Source organism: Natator depressus, chromosome 2, assembly GCF_965152275.1.
Source record: "Natator depressus isolate rNatDep1 chromosome 2, rNatDep2.hap1, whole genome shotgun sequence".
Lineage (NCBI taxonomy): Eukaryota > Metazoa > Chordata > Testudines > Cheloniidae > Natator > Natator depressus.
In genome coordinates this window covers 181,025,139-181,040,774 of record NC_134235.1, presented here as the reverse complement: position 1 = coordinate 181,040,774, position 15,636 = coordinate 181,025,139, and the positions used below count along the sequence as shown (strand labels likewise).

Here is a 15,636-nt window from a genome sequence, read left to right as displayed (position 1 = left end):
ATAGTCTTTGGGGGAAAAAGTAGATGTAGAACTCACTTCAACATCTAAAGTATGCTGGCTTGGTTAATGAAGTGGTCTAAATATTCTTTCATACTTTTGAAAGTACTTTGTCTTGGGATCTCTGGTGTCCTCTCTACTATTCTTGCTAATGCATATTTGAATTTCTAATCTTTGTAAAGTAAATGTTGTGACTTCATGGCTTTAATTAAATGAAGTGCTATCCCCAAATCAACATAAAACAATTGAAATAATTTTACCAGAGCAATATTTTTATTTTGACTGAATTCAACCCATGTAGTCACATGTCTCTAACATTTACTTCTAATGTTTTAACCTATCTAAACCATTAATTGGGTGATTCTAATTTCCTTTTCTTCTTCCTTTTCCTTCCTGCATCCCATGTTGTCTGTGGTGGTTTATGTGGTTGGACTTTCCCCTGGTCAGTATTTTTATTTCCAGGAGGTGTTTCCTGTTCTGGCTGCAAAGCACTGCATTATGCAGGCCAATGCAGAGTATCACCAGTCTATCCTGGCAAAGCAGCAGAAGAAATTTGGTGAAGAAATTGGGAGACTACAGGTGGGTTGGGGCAGAACTCTTAAGAAATGTAGGAAGACTTTTTTTTTTTAATTTCTACTTATGACAAATCTAATATACTCTGAGTTGCAAAACTCAGATAGTTAAGATTGACAGGTTTCCTAAAAAAAAAACGCAAAACCCCACACATTAAATACTTCTTGAAAAGTTCTTGGAACTTCTATACTGGAATGGTGAGAAATGTCTGTATTCCAAAGTATATGTTTCAGTCAGATCTTTGGAAGTTTCTTTCACGCCCCTGAACAAGAAAGTTGCAGCGCTGTAAAGTGGCAGTGTAGACAAGGCCTTAGTATAAACTGCAGAGGATTCATGATCCCAGTAATGACAGAACTGTATATAAGGTCAGTGAGTTTATTGCAAGGAGTAATTGTGCTGATCCTTCTCAAAATCCTTCGACGGGGACATTCCCTTAGTAGGCAGGGAGCTGCTAATGCTGAATCCTATGCCTTTGCAGTAACCTTAGTTGGCTACTAAGACAATTGGCTGTTTTCTTATATATTTGTGTTAAAGAGATGGAGTGCTGCTGGGAAGAGGGCTCGGTGGAGAGACTATATGAATTGTAATTGTGTGTATTTTGATTTTTAGCATGCATCAGACTTGGTAAAAACAGTGGCATCTCGTTATGATGAATACATAAACGTAAAAGATTTGTCTGACAAAATCAACCGCGCTCTTACAGCTGCGAAGAAGGACAATGACTTCATTTATCATGACCGGGTTCCTGACTTGAAAGATCTAGATCCCATTGGCAAAGCCAGTCTTGTGAAATCTACCTCAGTTGTTGTCCCTATCAGCCAGAAGTTCACTGGTAAGCAAAATATTCAGAGAAGATTTAGAGGTGAACTGTATCTTACCTGTATATCATATTAATATGGGCTCCAAAGTTCAACCATAGCTCTAAGTGATTTAGATGTACAATATTAAAGTTAATGTTCAATTTCCAGTAGTGTTTTTTTTTTCAAGTGCTTGCTCATGTTGATTCCATTCTAGGTGTGTGCTTGCCCACGTGCACAGTTGTCAGATTTTTGCCTTAGCGGGTATCCGTAGGGTCGGCTGTAGAGCCCTCTTGAGTGCTGCGTTAATGCATTGGTATATTAGGCACTGCCAATCCCATGCCCTCTCAGTTCCTTCTTACTGCCCATGACGGTTGGAGTGCCTTGTCTTGCATCGCAAGAAGGTTAGGGGTTCTTAACAGTCCATTGTTCTGTCTCCTTTGTTGTTAGTTGATAGGTACTTAGTTAGACCTTAGTTGGAGTAGTCGTTTAGGAGTTAAGAGTCCTGGCTGGGACTTAAACTCTGAGTGGGGCATACCCTGTTCTTCAGGCTTTAAGCCGTGTTAATCGTGCAGCTGGTCAATGCCCATTAGTGACCCCCAGGAGAGCTGTTTAAAGTGTTTGGGGGAATCCCACAGAAAGGACAAGTGCAGGGTCTGCAAAAACTTTCACCCTTGAAATTAGAAGGAGTGACTTATCCGCTTGAGGGCTCTCCTTATGGAGGCTGTGCTTTGTCCTATCTTGGAGCCCTCTCGATTGGACTCCACACCTGGTATGTCACATGCAGCACACCACCAGCACCAGAACCCTCCCGGTACCGTTCCACCTCCCCAGTGCTGAAGAAGCGGTCGAAGTCAACGGGCCCGCTGGCACTGCAGAAAACGGGTGTGTCGGGCAAAAGACCTGTGTCAAGCCATGTGCCCTCACTGAAGCTGCTTGGGCATACCGCTAGAGTCAGAAGCCCTAGTCCAGCTAGGGATCCGACTGCTGGGAGTGGTAGGGGATACTGGCCCCAGTAGGGTCATCTGTGCCTCAAGCAGGCCAACCGGCACTGCAGACACAAAGCCAAGCAACAGACCCCACCAAGGCTCCAGCATCTGCGGGCAAGCTGGTTATGGGACCACCCCCTAAAACAGCAGAGCATACCCGATCCCCAGACCACAGGTGTTGGTCCCCATCACTGCGGCCTCGGTCCCCGATTAGAAGACACAGGTCCCTGATGCCAAGGTCTTCACCTACAAGGCATGGGATACCTGAGTCGCGACGCCGATCCCCGTACCCATGGTACTATCTGGCCTCCCGCTAAAGTTCACCACAGCGCAGATCACCATCTCCTAGGTGGTCTCCGAGGCATCAATTCTGCCCCAGTGCAGGATCGTTCCTGGTCACAGCACCAGTCTCCAGCTCCCTGGTACACACTTTGGGCAGGCACCAGTCCTGTCCCTCTCCTTACTGGTTGCTGATGAGCATCAGTCAGCAGACTTGGGTATCTACAGCTCCTCCCTGGTCACCGAAAAGGCAATGGTCCAAGCTTGAAGGTGAGTTCAGCCCTTCGCCTATAAAAGGCAAATAGCCACCGGCCTGTGAGACTGGGGTGGCTTCTGCAGCAGTGGTGTGGAGGCAGGGTCAATGGCCCGCTCAGTGGCAGTACTGGAACCCTTGGAGTGTACCTGTTATGCTGGTCCCGTGCTCCCACCATTCCTCCCAGGACACATCGGACAAGCTGCCCTGGCATGGCCGGCATCCAAGTTGGAGCACGGTGCCGAAACCCACGCCGGGCAACACAGCAGGCCCTGATGCCCAAGGAGCTGTCCCCAGTGAGCAAGGGGAAGACTCCCTTCCCCCTATTGTGCAGGATCTTGATTGTCTCTGGATGAAGTGGTGGCAGGCCCCTTGCAAACGAGCAGCTCCCCTGACAACTTGAAGGAGCACCAGGCCAGGCTCAAGGAGGACTTGGAGGTCAAGGAGCTAGCGGAGGAGTCCAACCTCTTTAATGTTATACCCTCCTCCACCTTGGCCCAGGTCACAGGGCCCATCCACCCAGGGGTCCTTAAAATTGCCAAGTCTGTGTGGTAAGCACCCTCCTCCATTCCGCCTACTTCTAAAAGGCAGAAGAGAAGTACTATGTCCCTGCAAAGGGGTTTGAGTACCTGTCACCCTCCAGTGGGATCCCTGGTCGTGTCAACCATCAGTGAAAAGGCCAGGCAGGGCTAGATGAGCAGCACACCAAAAAATAGATGCCAAGAGGCTGGACTTGTTTGGCAGGAAAATTTATTTGGCCAGCCTGCAATTTTGGGTGTCTAACCAACAGGCCCTGCTAGGCAGGTACGACTTCAACCTGTGGGACTCCATCAGCAAGTTTTTAAGGAGGGCCTCCCACAGGACTGAGCCCAGGAGTTTGCCGCCTTGGTGGACAAGGGCAAAGCAGTGGTGCGAGACTCCCTCCAGATGGCCTTGGATGCTATGGACTTGGCAGCCAGGATAGTTGCCTCTGTGGTGGCCATGAGGCGCCATCCTCTGGGCTGTCCCAGGGGATGCAGACTACCCTTCAGGACCTTCCATTTGAGGGACCAAGGCTCTTTTCAGAGCTGACTGTTGCACAGCTCCGTGGTCTTAAAGACTTCTTTACCCTTCTTCATTCCTTGGGCCTTCACACCACTCAGCAGGCTAGAAAGCCTTTCTGTCCACCTTCATCAAGGCCCTGGGTTGTCCCTGGTACAGCTCCTACAGAAAGAAGAACCGAGACAAAGGATTTAAACTGCATCACCCTTCATCTTCCTGTTCCTCCACCTAGCCTGGTTCTTCCAGCGGCCAAGAAAGCCAGAAGCAGGCATCTTGAGGACAGCGCCCCAGTAGCTTTCCATGATCCACCCCCCTGCTCTTTCCTCAACCACCTGCACCCCTTCCAGTGGGCTTGGTTGCGGCTGATCTCGGACCATCGGGTGCTTGACATATCTTCAGGCTACACCCTATAGTTCATGGCCGACCCTCCCTTCCACCCCCTCCACCTGCACATCAGGGACCCCATTCTATCATGGGACCTGAATCTCGTGCTGTCACAGCTCACAGGACCCCCCTTTGAGCCTCTGGCTTCCTGCTCCCTTTCTCCTATCTTGAAAGGTCGCATTCCTAGTTGCGATAATATCCGCCCGCCGGGTCTCCGAGATTAGGGTGCTTACCTCGGAACCGCCCTATACGGTCTTCTACAAAGACAAGTTGACACAATTGTTCGTTGTGGTGGCCGACAGGATGAAAAGTTGTCCAGTGTCCACTCAAATTTCTTCTTGGATCACTGCCTGCATTCGCTGCTGTTACGGTCAGGCAAAGATGCCACTTCTGGTGATTATAACTGCCCATTCAACTAGGACACAAGCCTCCTTAGCAGCTTTCCTAGCCCAAGTGCCTATCCAGGACGTCCGTCCACACGTTCACGTCCCATTATGCACTTACGCAACAGGCCCAGGATGATTCTGGTTTTGGTAGAGCAGTACTGCAAGCCGGTAGACTGTGAACTCCAAGCCCACCTCTGAGGATACTGCTTGTGAGTCTCCTAGAATGGAATCGACATGAGCAAGCACTCGAACGAAAAGGTAGGTAATTGCTTTTTCTAACTGTTCAAGATTCGTTGCTCGTGTCCATTTCATTACCTGCCCTCCTACCCCTCTTGTCAGAATTGCCGGCAAGAAGGAACTGAGAGGGCATAGGATCGGTAGCGCCTAATATACCAATGCATGAGCGTGGCACTCAAAGGTGCAACAGCCAACCCTATGGATACCGCTAAGGCAAAAATCTCCGACTGTGCACGTGGGCGCACACACCTAGAATGGAATGGACATGAGCAATACATCTCTAAGAACAACAGTTAAGCAAAGGTTGTATTGTGCCTTAAGCCATTGGTTTTAGTGTCAAAAAGATTACTGACAGGCCCCTGTAAAGGGTAAATCTGCAATTTGAATTTAGTTATTCAAATCTGCGCTAGTTCTATCTCAAAATGTTTGAATGAAGCACAATCTGGTCTCTGAAGGAGTTTTGTTGAAGAGCTTTTATCGTACAGATTTAACTGGAAGACAGCCCCTACTGTTAATCTTACAGCTTGCCTAACGCAATATGTTGAAATCCTATACATATCCTCTACCATGAGTCTTAAGTGATAAATCTGAAGTTGCAAGTTTTGAATGTTGGTACCAGGCCTATGGAGATGTTAACTTTCCTCAGTGGTATTTCCCACTCAGTTTAGAAACTTGGATTTGTGAAATTTCTCTAAGGATACAGCAAAAGGATATAAAGAAGCTGCATGTTTTTTGGTCACCTGTATAGTTGCATTAAAATAATTATACTGCCTTAATCACAGATTTGTTTGAGAAGATGGTTCCTCTGGCAGTGCAGCAGTCTCTGAGCCTCTACAACCAGAGAAAGGCAGACTTGGTAAATAGATCCATAGCCCAGATGAGAGAAGCCACCAATCTGGCAAATGGGTGAGTATTGGTTATTCAGACTTCTAATCTTTTTCAAAACATTTTTTAATCATGTCTGTCTTGTCTGGAATAATCAAAACCTTACTTTTATCCACTTCACTGAAGATTTATTTAAGTATTTTGTTCAGATTTTTTAAATCTCTGGTTTAGACAAAAATTAGGTGATGGAGGGGAATATGTGAATACTAATTTAAAATGAAGTTCCAGTCACGCAAAGTTATTAATCACTTCTAATTTCCGTTGGCTCAGCACTTCGCAGTAAGCATCTTACAGGACTGGGCCAGTAAATACTGTAGTAGTTAAACTTCTTCTGTTGTAGGAGGTAAACCAGGTTGCCACTCAATAGGGCTCGGAAATTTTACCAGATACCTAATAGTCTCAGTACTAAAATCCCATTAGCCACATATGGATACAAAAGATTGAGGGCTCCACTGTTTTAGGGGCAACATCCAGTGTGAAGCCACTTCCTTCCCCTCCTAAGCTTCTGGGAAATGGAAGGTTACTGAGTTTCTGCCATAGTGCTGTCCTTACGTTCTGCTTGTGCGCACCATTGATTTTGTATTTGTCTTGTTAGTAGGTGTCTTGTAAACTGGAGCCCCCACTCACCACCTGTGGCTGTTAAGAGGAACATTCTCTGTCTCTCTCTTCTCATCCTTGTCACCTCAAAGACTCCTAGGGGCAGCCCTATGCTATATGGCTTGGCTGAAGAGGGATATAGCAGTAGGGACACCTTAATTTTTGCATTAACCAGAGAACCACTCTTTCTGATTGCTGCAAGGCGGGAGTCTCCAATACATTATCCCTTTCCCAAATCTGTGTTTGGTAAACCTCCCCATTAAATAGTTCCAGTGTGTCTGTCTCTGCTTCTGTTTTCCAGAGCAAAGTTGAAGTGAAATTGACCTAATTCTTTAGTCTCCCTACTTCCTGCAGGCATCTGAATCACAGTAGTGATTGGCAAGCACTCTGCAGTAGTTTGGCAAAACTATGAGAAGCATCAGAGTCATTAGCATTTTTTCTCTGCAGACATAAGAAAAGAGCAGTTTTACATTTAACTCATGGTTTTAAAGGCTTTCCTCGTGAACAAAGCATGAGACTAAAGATTTCATTTTTTTTAAAATTAGACTTAGGTTCTTAGAGGCTGATGTTGCTTGCTCAGGAAAAGTCCCTACTATTCCCCTGCATAAATTAATATTTCAAGCCCTTGAATATTGTTTCAAGGCATTGAAACAAGAATTTGCCTTAAAAAGTAAATACAAGTTAAATATAAAGCCAAGGTTCTGGATGAAAGTAGATAAACAGTTTGTGTTCAAAACTGTCGTATATTGCTTAAAATGGCTTTATAAGCACTAAAGTACAAAGGAAAAATGATAGACAAGTTAAGTTACCTTTTTAAAAATGTTAAAACGATTGCTTTTTTGGGTCAGTATGTTCTTTGAATAATCTTTAAACTTTTCCAGTTTTTAAATTGTTATCCAAGATTACATTATGTTCCTGTTTCCTTTATTTTCTTGTTCTTATGGCCTGTTTAATTTGGATACCAAAATGATTCTTCTGATTTTTGTGGTGTACTAATTGTAATGCAATACGTGGACCTTCTCAGAGTATTGGCTTCTCTCAATCTGCCTGCTGCCATTGAAGATGTGTCTGGTGATAGTGTTCCTCAGTCTATTCTGCAGAAGTCTAAGTCTGTTGTTGAACAGGGAGGCATCCAGACCATTGATCAGCTGATCAAAGATCTACCAGAACTGCTACAGAGAAACAGAGAGATCTTAGATGAAGTAAGCTTGGAAACAACTGAAATAGTCTTTAAAATGTGCAACTTTATGAATCTAACTCAACTTCTTTAAATAGTAAAGCGTGCATGTTCTGATATTTAAAAAAAATTAACTTGCATTTGTCTAAAGTAATTTGTCACTTTAGTGACATGATAAAAGCGCTTGATTTTGTGAAGGTTTTAGCTGTTAAGTGTGAAGTCCAAAGATGTGCTTGGAGGTTGGTAGACACTTTATCTACAAGGTGGTATTGTCTTGACAGATTTTTTTCAGTTTGAGATTATGGTGGGGAGGGAAACTGGTAAAAGTAAGAACATGATTCCTATTATAGTCACTACTACTACTTCAAGTAGTGTCCCTATGGGTGCTCCATTTTAGGTGCTCTTGCACCCAGTGTGCCTCAGATCGGAGATTTTAGGTAGCTGTGTCTGTTCAACTCCACGCATGCTCGCCCCAGAGCCTCATGCCCTGCACCAAGGGTATATAGAGCTGCGTGGGCAAACCACCCTCATTCCTTCTCAGCTGCCTCAGCCTGAGACAGAGCCTCAGAGTCAAAGGTGAGCTTAACTCAACTGTATTTTTCCTGATTCTTAAAGCGTTAGCTCTTAGTTTCCTTTGTTAGCTAGCTATAGTAATTCTTACCGTTTTAAAAAAAAAAATCTTTAAAAATTTTTTTACTTGTGCTTTTAGCATAAGGACCATTGTCCCTTCACCTGTTTTTCTGCGTTTCTTCCCCTCAGGGGAACTGAAATTCTGGGAGGGTCTTCCCAGTTCTCCCGGGTTTAAACATTGCCTTTTTTGCCAAGAGGCTATCCTGGTCCATGATGGATACTCCTAGTGTGTCCACTGCCTTATGGAGTCGCACTTCCCTACAAAGTGTAATTTCTGCCTGAAATTAAAGTTGAGAGCAAGAAAGAACTGGGCACTTAAACTATACTGTTTTATGATGGAGGGTTTGTGCCAACCAGCTTCTGACCCCAGGCAGCGGCCCCTGCTGTACAACGGTCTCCGAACAGGTCGGCTTGATGCAGCACTCCCCATGAGAATCAAGAGGAAGTCCTCTGGAATCCTCTCAAAAAGACCCTAGAAAGCAATCTTCAAGTCCTATGGTAGAGAATCTATCTCAAGGACAGTATCCAATTCAAACACTTGTTTCGGCACCTACTGATATCCAGTTCAGTACCCACGAGTCTGCAGGTTCCTCAAGTACCATGACTATCAGCAAGGGACTAAGGGTTCTGGCTTTTGAAGATCAGTACTATCAAGTCAGAGCAATAGAGAGAAGACCAGCTCTTCTACATCTGTACCAACTGAGTCTACTAGGATCTCAGTACCCAGCACTTCAGTTCTGCAAAAGACCAAACTGACACCTACTGATCATTCAGTACCATAGATGCCTTCTGCCACTGTTACAGCTACTCACCTTGGCTCATCAGTACCACCCACTGTTCCAATATGCAACAGTTCTGATTTCCGTGGACTTGGCAGTAATAGAAAAGCCTGAATCTCTCCTGATGAGTTTTTGGTACTGACCATCTCTTGTTCCCTGAAGATTTGCCTGGTTCTGACAGGCCTAGCTCCGCCTATCTCTGACTGCTCCACCTCTACCAAGTGAGGAGGGACCTGTAAGAGGCGGACAAAAAATATTACATCCCCTCCAAGGACTCTGAATTTTTATTTTTGCATACATTTCCCCCAACTCCGTTTTGGTTGACGTTGTGCACGAACATGGCAGACAGAACCATGTTAAATCGATTCCATATGATAAAAATTTAAAGCATCTTGATTTTTTTTGGCCATAAGTCATGCTCATAGGCTACCTAACAACTTAGATTTGTCAATTATCAAGCCCTCCTGGTGAAATGCAGACATACTAACTATTCAAAGTTGAATACCTTTTATTGAGCATCTTCTAACAGGCAGAGGGAGTAGTTCAGGTGATCATCACTGCGGGCCAACTGTGCTCGCAAGAACATCTCTGCAGGCCTTTTTGGACACCACTAGTAGAGCCTTCTAGATTCAGCCCTTGCGTTTTTCAAGGAAAGTCCAAAATGTAGTTGAGGACCTTTCTTTTGGTGGTTCAAAGTTGTTTGCAGGAAAAAAAAACAGATGAATCCCTGCATACTTTGACTCTAGAGCCACCTTGTGCTCTTTGGGAATGTACACCCTTGCACAAAAAATTTCAGTGAGTCCTAAACTGCACAGAGGTCTCATCCCACCCAGTTTCCTGCCTCCCAGAGACATTACAAACCCCAGTGTAAATGACAACATTCCAGAAGAAGAGACCAGCAACTTGTCAAACATCAACTTCACAACCCACAACTCTGAAACACCAATTTGGATGGGTTAGTTGAGGTACTGAGTTACCATCCCCATTCTTATCTGCTGCAACAGTCTGCATGTCTCCCTTGCTCTGGAGACTGCTTGTCTCATTTCTGTCAGAACTGGGAACATATCACTATGGACAAATGGGTGTTGGAGATCATTTCAACAGGATAATCCATTCACCTTGCCTCCCTCCTTTTCCCATCACTCTTCAGGGAGCCCTCTCATGACCACCTTTTGCAACAGGAAATCAATTGTCCTGAATCTGAGTGCCAAAGAACCAACAGATAGGTAGGGGATTTTACTCCAGGTACTTCGTGGTTCCGAAAAAGAATAGCAGTTGGAGAACTATTCTAGATCTAATGTTACTCGCAGATTTATAAAAGATTCAGAGGTTCAAAATGGTAACTCTTGCAGCAGTGTCATCATTGGACAAAGGGGATTGGTTCTTAGCCGTTGACCTTCAAGAAGTTTACTTCCATATAGCGATCCATCCCTCCCACAGACGGTTCCTACGCTTCAAGAGCACTTAAAAACATGATGCTCCCATTCAGTCTCTCGTCTGCACCCAAAATGTTTTCCGAAGTTCTTTCTGTGGTTGCAGCTCATCTTCACAAACAAGGAACTCTAATTTTCCCATACCTTGACAATTGGTTGCTCAAAGGATGGTCCTTCAACAGAGCTTTAGTGGCCACTCAGAGGGCAGTACATCCATTTCTCGGAGACTACAATTAAACATTCAAAAGTCCACCTTAGCTCTAGTACAAAGTCTGGAGTTCATAGGAGTTGACCTCGATACAGTTGTGGCTGAGGCACTGCTCCCTTCACACAGGTTCATAACACTACCTAGTTTAGTCACTCTAGTCCAAGTTAGCCCTCAGACGTTGGCCAGAAATTGTCTTCAATTATTGGGACAAATAGCAACTGGCATCTTGGTAATGGATCACTCGAAACTTCACATGCGCTGCCTCCAATGGAGTCTCAGAACTGTTTTTCTCACCAAGCAAACAAAGTTTAAACAAACTACTGTCCATGCCTTTGATAGTCAAAAAAAAATCCCTCTTCTGGTGGAAGAACACACTGTGTGCACAGGGGTACCCTTTGCTCAACCGTCTCAGTCAGTAATAACAGATGCATCCCTCCTGCGATGAGGAGGGCTCACCTAGACACACTCATTGTTCAAGGAAGGTGGTCTCCTCTTGAGTCCACCTTACATATCAGCTTGCTTGAACTTTAGAGCAGGCCTGTATCCATTCCTTCACACTTATTTGGGGCAAATACATAAAGATAATGACAGACAACATGTGATGCATGTTTTACATAAACTGCCAAGGGGGAATAAGATCACACTCCCTTTCACTGAAACAGTGAGGCTTTGGAATTGGTGCATGCGAAACCAGATCAATATCAGTAGCTTACATTCTGGGTATACAAAACACCACTGCAGATGCTTCTTGCAAGATTACAAGTGGGAGATGGATCCCACTATACTTCCCTGCATATTTCAATGTTGGGGTGTCCCACAGATAGAACTTGTCACCACAGCCAAGAAGTACTCCCAGTTCTGCTTGAGAAATGGTCTGGGTCACCACTTCCTGGGAGATGCCTTTCTTCTTCTTTGGAGTACAGGCCTTCCGTTTGCATTTCCCATGCTGTTCAAGATAAAGAAAAACAAAGCCAAGGTTATTCTTGTAGTTCCAACATGGCCAAGACAAATGTGGTTGCCTTACCTCACTCAGCTTGTTGTTGTTTTTGTCAACTGATCGCTCTCCGGACCGTCCCCCATCTCCTCTCTCAGGATGCCAATCAAATCAGTCAGCTCAACCTTGCAGTTCTTCAGTTCAAGGCATGGCTTGTAGATGGGTTGCAGGGTTAGAAACAAACTGTTCTGAGGGTGAAAAGAGTGCTGCTACATAGCAGCAAACAATCTACACGTGACATGTATACCAAAAGTGGATTATATTCGAACACTGGTGTGACCTGAAACATCTTTCAACTACATTATTTCCATTATTGTTTTGTAATAGTTTACATTTCAGACCTAAAAGTGATAGGATTATCTTTAAGCTCTGAAAAATAGCATTTGGCAGCTGTTATGACCTTCCAACATATGGTAGTTTTTTCAGTCTTCGTTTATCCTACAAGGTTTCTTAAGGGACTGGACAATCTCTCCCACAAATCAGATGCCCTATACCGGAATGGAACCTAACTTGGTACTCTGATGTCTTATAAGGCCTCCCTTTGAACTTATGGTCACCTGCTCACTTTTATACCTGTTTATGAAAGCTGTATTTCTAGTAGCCATGACTTCTGAAGAATGGGTGAGATGGAGCTCTCATGGCATTTCCGCCCCCCCGCAACAGAATAAAGTCACACTGCAGCCGCTTCCCAAGTTCATGACGAAGGTATCTTTGATCTTCCACATAAATCAACTGTTCATCAACTTCCAGTTTTCTTCCCTAAGCCACACCAGTATAAAGGAGATGCGACATTTACATACACTCTGTCAGGAAGGAATTAGCCTTTTACTTAGACAGGATTAAGCCCTTTAGGAAATCTCCCAGATTTGTCTCCATTGCGGGTGGAACTAAATGATCTCCAATTTCCAAGCAAAGACTCTAGATGGATATCTGGCTGCCTTACCTTCTGCTACCAGTCTTAGGATCTTCAATCTTCCTCTAGAGTATTAACTCACTCCACAAGATCTCTCTCTACTTCAGTAGCGGTTCTTAAGAATGTTCCCATCACAGAAATATGTAGAGTTGTACATTCATTCATAGTTTTGCTGAATACTGTGCAGTCACTCATGCCTCACCCTCTGATGCCATATTTGGCTCTACTATTGTTTCTTCAATCCTAGATTTGACTTCAAAGCCCCACCCTTCCACAGAGGGTACTGCTCCATAGTCACTTAGAGTGGAGCACCCACAGGGACACTACTCGAAGAAGAAAAGAAGGTTACTCTGTGCAGTAACTGTAGTTATTCGAGGTGTCTCCCATGGATGCTCCCCTGCCCGCCCTCTTCCGCTCTGCTTCAGAGCTCTTCAACAAGCTCCATAGTAGAAAAGGAACCGAGGGCAGTTTGCCTGCGCAGCTGCATGTAGCCTTGGTGCAGGGCACGAAACTGCGGGGGATGTATGTGCAGGCCGCGTGGACACTGCTACCTAAAATCTCTGATCTGAGGTACATGGAGCGGAAGTACACCTTCAGTGGAGCACCCATAGAGGGATACATCTCGAAGAACCACAGTTACTGCCCAGGGTGAGTAACTTCTTTTGGCTTTTATTCACTGAAATAACTGTTGGACTGTTAGGTTTAGTAAGTCTTTTTTTCAACTTTATTACTAGGTTCTAAAATTTATCTTTACAATTTATAGTTAGGAAAAATTATATTGCATGTAACACTTTTTTAATTCTTTAAGTCACTAAGATTATTGGGTGAAGAGGAAGCCACAGACAATGATCTAAGAACAAAATTCAAAGAGCGTTGGCAAAGAACACCATCCAGTGAACTCTACAAACCTTTGAGGGCAGGTAAATCTCACCTTTTTTCACTTCTCTGATCCTGGGACTGCTGGTTCCAACAAGATCAATTCAGTTGAAGAAAGGTCTGTGTCTGCTCTCATTACTCCACTAGAACCAAGATTGGGGGTGTAGCCATAGGAGCCTCTTTGCTGGTTCTGTGCCAGCAGAGGATTGATTTTCCTCACACCCCCCACTCTCTTTGCACAACGTTAATTCATAGAGCCCTGCAAATCTGCAGATATCCACTTTATCTCCGTGGATCATTTTTGTGGATCAGATGCTGATACAAATTTTGTATCCACGCAAGGCGCTATTAATTATCTGTCTGTATATGCTAGTTGTATAGCCAGATCCCACTAGCGGTGTGAAGAGAGGCTGGCCTTCTAACAGAATATCTGGCTTATTGTGTCACTTACATAGTCTGTACTCTTGAGTATAACGGACGTCATGTTTCAGGTTTTAATAACTGTTTGCTGCTTTTTATTAAGTTTAGGATGGATTATAAAAAGTCACTTGTTGCCCTTTTCTGAAGGAATTTTGTCTGTAAAAATCCAATTTTTAAACAGCTGTTCCTTACACTGAACTTATCCCCCATCACCATGTTCTGAGTCCTGATTTGTATTATTTTGAAACTTTGAACTGACATGCAAGCTTTAAAATTTGATGTGCAGTTCACACCACAGAATTTTTTAATGTCCTTTCTTAGTAATTCCTTAAATAACCAACAAATGGGGATTTTAATTTAAACGTTTTAAACCTTCATTGCATGAACAGGGCCTTCTGTTTGAATGTTGTTGTGTGAAAACTTATAACGAATTGCTGATGGGTACAGGTGTTGCTGTAGTATAAGACTTGGATTAAATCACAGCTTTGTACGAGTCTAAATATTCCCTTTGTTTTACTGCCAGAGGGAGCCAATTTCAGTAATATTTTGGATAAAGCTATACAGGCAGATGGACATGTTAAAGAACGCTATCAGACTCATCGGGATACAATTTCACTTCTTTGTAAACCAGAGCCAGAATTGAATGCAGCCATTCCTTCTGCCAATCCAGCAAAAACGATGCAGGGAAGTGAGGTAAGGCAAGAAAATGGAAGGTTGCACATTAGTGGCTACACTGAATGGCAGTGCATTGGGACAACAGTTATTTAGAGACTGTCTGTAGTTTCTTAAAGGGGAAAAAAAAGTGGATCTATACGAAATTAAATCGGCAATTATCTGGACAACATTTAGAATAAGCTGTCTTGCATAGGATAACACTGGTATGGTGTATGAAACTGCACTATTTTACAGTATTTGGGGTTCCCCTTAAGGGTTAGGAAAAGGGACTGCTAGAACTGACCTGCTTCCTTCCCAGACTAATTCCTCTCTAGAGTATAAAAGGAAGTTAAACAGCTGGTACTAAAATCAAGGAAGTTTTGCTCCCAGAAAGGACTACAGAAATTATCTTCTAGTAACCTGCAGATCTCATTTTTATTTTGCTCGCTCTTTTTTGTTTACCTAAAATCAAAAGTTCCAAAACTGATCTGTTTGACAGCATGTGGGAACAGAGGTGATCCGCAGTATGTTTATTAAGATGACCATGGTATGGAAACACTTGAGAGCCCCCAACATAAAGTATTAAGCAATTGGATTAATTCTATTTCCAGAGTAGCCATATTTCAACTGTATCAATATGATCAGTTGCCTACTATGGAGCAGTTTGAATGCAGTATGTGTGACAGCATTTTTGCAAATGTTTGCTGCTATTTGATAGATCCTTAAAAATCCTTCCTAGTACTTTGATATTTAATGTTTAAAGGAGAATGTTGCTTTAAATATACAAAGAAACAAAAATGTTAAAGTATTCTATCCTGGTAGCTCATGCTTTGAAAGTAAAACCTCATTCGATACATAATGTCCATGTAACCTGATATTACTGTCGTGGCTGTAGTGTCATAACTTAATTTAAATTTTATATGCTATGGAATAACTAAGGTTGTTAGTCAAGCCATTTGATCCATGTTGAAATTCTCACTCCTGTCAATCATGGAAAAGACTTCTAAAGGAAAATGAAGTATTGCACAAGTGAGCTGGCTTCCCCCATTAACTGTATATAGTAGCGAAAGTTGTTTCAGAATGTAAACTAAATATCAGAGGTCACCAATATTGAATAATCTGAGAAATGCAAGA

The 15,636-nt window shown here is 43.6% G+C and overlaps 1 protein-coding gene across 2 annotated transcripts in view; it reads left to right on the top strand.

The window, feature by feature from the left end:
• Positions 1 to 15,636, top strand: part of PDCD6IP (programmed cell death 6 interacting protein) — a 51,995-nt gene that overhangs the window by 17,441 nt on the left and 18,918 nt on the right. The window contains exons 7-12 of one of the 2 annotated variants that reach the window (XM_074945429.1): positions 445 to 576; positions 1,180 to 1,402; positions 5,719 to 5,842; positions 7,443 to 7,620; positions 13,361 to 13,472; positions 14,372 to 14,541. In XM_074945429.1, the coding sequence (XP_074801530.1) occupies positions 445 to 576; positions 1,180 to 1,402; positions 5,719 to 5,842; positions 7,443 to 7,620; positions 13,361 to 13,472; positions 14,372 to 14,541 (939 nt within the window). The remainder of the gene's footprint in view (positions 1 to 444; positions 577 to 1,179; positions 1,403 to 5,718; positions 5,843 to 7,442; positions 7,621 to 13,360; positions 13,473 to 14,371; positions 14,542 to 15,636) is intronic. The other variant, XM_074945430.1, reaches the window with a different exon arrangement.